Raw genomic sequence first — 6,594 nt, 5'->3', positions numbered from 1 at the left:
GTAGGACATCCCCTGAGGTTTTCTAGATTGTGAGAGGGGGAAGGCAGGGCTGAGGGACACCCCCAGTGCACGAATTTTCGTGCACGGGGCCACTAGTATATATATACTAGTGGGGGGGGTCCTCAGCCCGGCCTGCACCATCTTGCAATCCGGGAGCCTGTGGGGGATGTCCAACTGATGGCTTAGGCCTGCTCCCTGCTAAGCCGGCAGTCGGACATCCTAAGCGCTGCCACAGAGGCAGGAGAGGCTCCTGCCACCGCTGCTGCACTCACCAGCCATGAGTCCGACTTCTGGCTGAGCGGCGCTCCCCCTGTGGGAGTGCACTGACCACCAGGGGGCAGCTCCTGCATTGAGCGCCTACCCCCTGATGGTCAGTGCACGTCATAGCAAACGATCATTCCACCGTTCAGTCCATTTGCATATTAGCCTTTTATTATATAGCCTATATGTGTTCGTGTATAAATGTAAATATAGATGTATATCTCCATGCATAGTAATAAGTATGGAGTTCTACACTGTTATAGTTAACTCTTTTTTCACCCCAAACCCTGAGAAGACCACAATCTTCATGATGTTTCCTTAGACTAATGAAATTTTTCTAGTTTTCATTTTTTTCATTTTTCTCAAACATGGTAGTCTTGTTTTGGCTCTCAGCTTCATATGGGGGTTGTTAACCTGAGGATTTATGTGCAATCCCCGTACTGACCTTAAAACCCCAGCCCCTAAGCATTACATCTGGTTTCAACAGAACTATTCAACTTCAGCTCTGGGTTTGGATTTCCTCTTTCTTCCTGGCACCTGAGGATTTCTCCTTCTTGCTTTCAAATTCACCTCAGTATTAGAGACTTTTTAAAAAAATATATATGTTTTTATTGATTTCAGAGTGGGGAAGGGAGAGGGAGAGAAATATCAATGCTTAGAGAGAATCATTGATCAGCTGCCTCCTGCATGCCCCCTACTGGGGATGGAGCCTCAACCTGGGCATGGGCCCTGATGAGGAATGGAACCATAACCTTTTTGTTCATGGGTTGACACTCAACCACTGCGCCACACTGGCAGGGCTGTACTGGAGACTTTCTACATGGTTAGAATGAAGTGCAGGGTTTCACTCAGCTGATTCCAGCATATGGAACTAGAAGCCCAAACTCTTTAGCATGGCATGAAAGGCCTTACATGACTTGGCTCCTGGCATCCTAACAACTTCATCATTTGCTCCAGATACATCAACCTAGTTAAAGCTGCCTAAACGAGTCACAGTATTTCACACTCTTTGCCTGGGATGTTCTTTCTTTGCCTATTAATTTTTAAGACTCTCTTCAAGCATCACCTCCTCTATGAAGCCATCCTTGCCTCCCTCCAAACACATTTGACCATATTCCTTTTTGGGTCCCTTTGTAATCTGTACAGACTTCTATTACTATATCTCTGCTTTCTGCATATATTTATCTAGAATGCTGTCTTCCCCACTGGACTATGAACAACTTGAGGGCTATCCCCAGTGCACAAAAACAAGTGTAACTGAACACCACCATTTCTACCCTCAGAGACTAAGTACAGCATCATTTTCAGATCTGAAATTTTAGGGCAGAAATAGAAAATATAGCAGTCAGTTCCAGAGCAGAAGAATTCCATAAATATCAAAGAATGCTTCCTTATTTCCATCCAAATGTGAACCCCAAAACATATATTTCAAATTTGTATCAGAATTATGGGGAGGAACAAGGGAATTGAACAAGAAATACCAATGGGGTAGCTACAATTAGTAGTGGAATGGTTATTTTCAGAAAGAAGAGGTGTTCTCCAAAATACCATCTGGTCTTACAGTTGTGGATGGCTGAATTCTTACAGTTGTGGATGGCTGAATTATCAAGTTTGACAAAACCAATTAGGGACAATGACTCTCTCATAAGCAATAACATGAGCACCATTCCACTGGTGGGGCAAGGGACACATATTGGATAGTCAATCCTACAAAGGGAGGAAAGGTTTATAGAGCATTCTTACGTGCTGAACCTAAAAGGATTAGCATGTTCTAGAACCTTTTAGTAATAAAATCTCCTATTGCAACCAACAGAAGAAATCACTTTCCCTTAAGGGAGTAAGAGATTATCCAAATTAACCTTTACCATTCAAATGTACACTACTGAGCTCTATTGAGTATCACTTTCACTGAATGCGTTAAGGCTATGGCAAAATTACTTGTACCACACTGATAACAGAAGTACAATGGTCCTAATATTCTAAGATTTTTATACTTCCTTTGCATGGCATTCCGAAACCTCCACTTTTTTTAATAGTTCACCCTATAGGGGCAGACTGTAGAATCAGATTGTCTCTGACCTTGAGCAAACTACTTAATCTCTCTGCCTTAGATTCTTCACCTGTAAAATATAAATGATAGCTCTGGCTGGGTGGACTTAGTTAGTTGGAGCATTGTCCCACACACCGAAAGGTGGTGTTTAGATTCCTGGTCAGGACACATATCTAGGTTGCAGTTTTGATCTCCACTTGGAGTGGGCACGGAAGGCAACCAATCAATGTTTCTCTCTCACATTGATGTTTCTTCTCTCTCTCTCTCTCTCTCTAAAAATCAATGAAACATATCCTTGGGCAAGGATTAAATCATCCATTTCACAGAATTTAAAGAGTTACTATATGGAAAGCACTTAACACAATGCCTGGCCCATAGAAATGGGCTCAAAAAATGTTAGTAGTACTATTACTACTATTATCATCCCCATCATCAGCTCTAGTTCTAGTTTTACACAAGCCTCTCCTTTTCTGTAGTACATGAAAAGAGGAAATAGCTGTTTTTATTACATTCGGGGCATAATACTTAACCCTTTCAACATGCATTTATTTATTTAGCCCTTATAACAACACTGCAGGTTAGATATTATTTCTGATGTTACTGATGAGGAAATTGAGGCTTGAACATTCAGCAGATTCTTGACATTAAAATGTGATGCTAGTGTGTAGGACTAAGTCATTTGGCAGAGAGTAGACCTAGCTAACACTCTAGAACTCACATTTAACTCAACTTGATTTTAATTTGTCATTGTGTACAAATCAAAGTAGGCATGTGTGTGTGTGCACAAAGGAAAGAGAACAGCAAGTACCACTTACTGAATGGGTATCTGTCACTACTTCCCTCTACCTAGCCAAATCTTTCCATCCCTTTGGGTGCTCTGACCAGTAAAAGAGACATTGAGCTCTCTCCTCTCTTAACTCTTAACACTTTTTGTCCAAAAAACAAATTGTATTGGATCACATATGATTTTGTATCATTACTTAATAATTTCTTTTGCTATGATGATCTAATAGGAAGTCCCATGACCTTAAATTTCCCTTATGGTTCCTAGAGTACCTCAGCATAGTGCTAGGCATAAAGTTATCTCTATATATAAAACCCTAATATGCAAACAGACAGAACAGCAGAACAACCGGTTGCTATGACATGTGCTGACCACCAGGGGGCGCATGTGGACCATGGTCGGTGCCGGCAGCAGGTGGCAGAGTACAGAACATGGCAGGCATCGGCCTCAGCGAGATGGTGAAGCAGGGCGCCAGACCAAGGCAGGGTGCCGGTTGCTGTCATCGGGGCAAGCCTCTGGTGGTTACTGAAAATTCTTTCCTCCCGCACCCCAGGCTTTCACACCCACTGCTGGCGCCGGAGCCGCCACTCACACCCGCTGACAGTGTCTGGCGCTGGCCCTGATCACTCAGTGCCATCAGTGGGTGCCAGCGGCAGCTGCTGGCCCCGATTGCCCCTGAGGGTTTCTCCACCTCCTCCTGCTCCTGAGGGGCAATCGGGGCCAGCAGCCTCTTGCACCTGCTGCCAGTGCCAGCCCTGCTTGTACTCGCAGCCAGCGCTGGAGCCGCTGCTTGCACCCGCTGACAGCGCCCGCCCGCCCTGCTTGCACCCGCTGCTAGCGCTGGCCCCAATCGAGCGGGCCGGCGCCATTAGCGCGTGGGAGCGGCGGTGGTGGAAGCGGGGCCTTCAGCAGACAGGGGACCGGGGCTGTGGCAGAAGGGGCTGGGCGGGGGCGCAGAGGATGGGCCAAGACCTGCCCGTGCCCACCGCAGCCTTGTAGCCCACAGTTATCACAGTGGGAGGTGCTATTGGCATTTAGTATCTGAGGGCCAGGGATGTTAAACTTCCTACAACTCACAGGGCAGTTCCAAATAATGAAGAATTATCTTACCCCAAAGACAATAGTGCTCCTTTAAAGAAACACTGATATTATTTAATCCTACATTTTTAAAAATATATTTTTTTATTGATTTCAGAAAAGAAGGAAGAGGGAGAGATAGAAACATCAATGATGAGAGAAAATCATTGAATGGCTGCCTCCCTGCAGGCACCCCCACTGGGGATTGAGTCCACAACCCGGGCATGTGCCCTTGACTAGAACTGAACCCGGGACCCTTCAGTCCACAGGCCGATGCTGTGTCCACTGATCCAAACCAGGTAGGGCACAACCCTACATTTTATGGGGAGGACAAACTGAGATCCCAGAGAAGAAAATGGCTTGCTAAAGATCACCCAGTTGCACAGTAAAGACTAGAACCCAGGGCTTCTGTTTATACTCCCCTTCACTGCTTTCTAATCTGAGTCAGGTAAGCTCTTGGAAGCACAAACATTAGGAGTCTAGTGAAGGAAGGAGAACCAATAAAGGAAACAGAAAAGAAAAAGTCCAATATGTAGGAAGAGAGGTTCAAGAAGACAAAGCAAACTAATTACAAGTAGTTTTTTGTTTTTAGTGAAATAATTATTTTACCATTAATTGAGTATCTATGTTGGCTGACTCACTGTTGGTTGTCTATCCTTGTATCTATTCCTTGACTCTTCCTTGCTAACACACTCAGGTTGCAAAGAGTCCATTAAAATAGTCTCTTTCCCAATCTCAGATATAGCGATGGAGGTCTTGTGATACAGTTCGGGCCAAAAAGCTAGGAGAGTACAGTACCATCACCCAGCCTGACTGAGTTTATACAGGGTACATAAACTCATACTTGGTACTTGAACATTCCTAATAGACAAAATTTTGCAAAAGAAGAATAACACCGGGGGTTTGTCCTACCAGCTACCAAAACATACCATTAAGCCAAAGTAACTAGGCAAGTGTAAGAGAAGTCCTGGAACTGATAAATCGAAATCAGTACAGGGTACGGGGGAAACAAATTACGAGTGGTCAGGAACACTGGGAAGTAATGCAAAAATAGCACACAGGTCTTCCACAGAACTCCACACCACCTTGCCATCACAGCCCATTGCACATTTTCTCTAGTCCCAGGTCCCCTTCTCACCTTCAGAGATTCGATTGTGGCCTGCTTGTAAATCTTCCCTCCAGGACCTTTCTTCTGAGGACTACTCTGGAGTCTAGGCGTTCGAATGACGAATTTATCCATTTCTAGGGGCCTCCGACTACCTCCATGTGCTTGCAGTGTGTTCTGCTCAAGAAAAGAGGGCAGATTCTAAAACGTCCTAATGGTTGGGATGTGTGTTCCCTAAAATGACACAACTGTGGTCTATACACTCTGGATTCTGGAAGCTTTCCTGGATTATGAGGATTACTGGATGGAATTTATGGGAAGATTTTCTCTTGAAAAAGAAACATCTTCCTAAGACCTGAAACTTGTACAATAACGGGTCTACTATCTGGGTCAGAAAGTGCCTAGTTTTCAGAAGTGCACGCTGTGGAGGGGAGTCCAATACTGGGCCAGGCGTTGAACCTAGTGACAAACCTCTTCCAACTTAGGTTGGGTTGTGGCAGGATCAAGTTCCACTGGGTGCGATGAAGCTCTCTTAATAACTACCCCACCATTGCTGCAATCCCAAGGTTTTCCCTAGTAACCAGATCTCAGCAAAGTCCTCGCAACAAGTCCCTGTCTCCTGGAACTGCTTGTGGTCCCAGAGCCCTCCCTACCCACGACTATGGGCTTCTCGATCCCCGAGCGAAAATGCTATTAAACACCATCTTCCGCTGCCCTCAGCACTCCTGAGCCCAGGAAGGGGGACCTAGCAAGGGTCTGACGTGAAACGCACCAGGAAAAGCAGCCTGGCAGCAGCGAGGCCCCTCCAGAGAACTACGGTTGCGAAGAGTCCATTAAACAGTCTCTTCCCCAGTCTCGGCCTGATGAAACTAAACGGACGCTTACTTCCAGGGTGGTAGTTTCTCGGGAGAGACGTCCGTCCACCGAGAGCCTCAGCGACACTGCAAACCACACTCCCCAGAATGCACTGCGAAGAGGCGGGCGAGGTCGTCCCCAGGGTACTGTAGTTCTCTGAGACCAGCTTTCCCGACCGCCAGAGCGCCTCCCGCCGGTGAAGAACTACATGCCCCAGCGTGCCCCGCAGAGGAAGAAAGGGGTCCCGGATGCGGATGCCGGTTCGCTCCAGTGCTCGCGAGGGTTGGCTCCACCTCTTCTGAGCGGGACAGCGGAGGCGGAAGCGGCAGCCGGGGGGGCGGGGAAGGGGCTGGCCCCGGAAGGAGGAGGAAATCCTGAAAAGAAAACAGCAACAAGCAGAGCTGCCTTGACAGAGGGAAACAAAATGGCGGTGCCGAGAGGGAGCCTCCGGGTCAGGGCCCA

General features: G+C 46.6%; 1 protein-coding gene across 2 annotated transcripts in view; it reads right to left on the bottom strand.

The window, feature by feature from the left end:
• The window catches only part of TCEANC2 (transcription elongation factor A (SII) N-terminal and central domain containing 2), a 37,748-nt gene extending 31,160 nt beyond the window's left edge, over positions 1-6,588 (bottom strand). Inside the window, exons 1-2 of one of the 2 annotated variants that reach the window (XM_005878660.2) lie at positions 6,050-6,588; positions 5,311-5,454 (exon numbers count right to left, since the gene is read on the bottom strand). In XM_005878660.2, coding sequence (XP_005878722.1) covers positions 5,311-5,412 — 102 coding nt within the window. In that variant the 5' untranslated portion in view covers positions 5,413-5,454; positions 6,050-6,588. The remainder of the gene's footprint in view (positions 1-5,310; positions 5,455-6,049) is intronic. The other variant, XM_014549779.1, reaches the window with a different exon arrangement.
• Between the last annotated feature and the right edge of the window lie 6 nt (positions 6,589-6,594).

The sequence above is a fragment of the Myotis brandtii genome, unplaced genomic scaffold, assembly GCF_000412655.1.
Source record: "Myotis brandtii unplaced genomic scaffold, ASM41265v1 scaffold57, whole genome shotgun sequence".
Taxonomy (NCBI): Eukaryota; Metazoa; Chordata; class Mammalia; order Chiroptera; family Vespertilionidae; genus Myotis; species Myotis brandtii.
The sequence above is the reverse complement of the archived record's forward strand: the minus strand, read 5'-3'. Positions and strand labels throughout refer to the sequence as shown.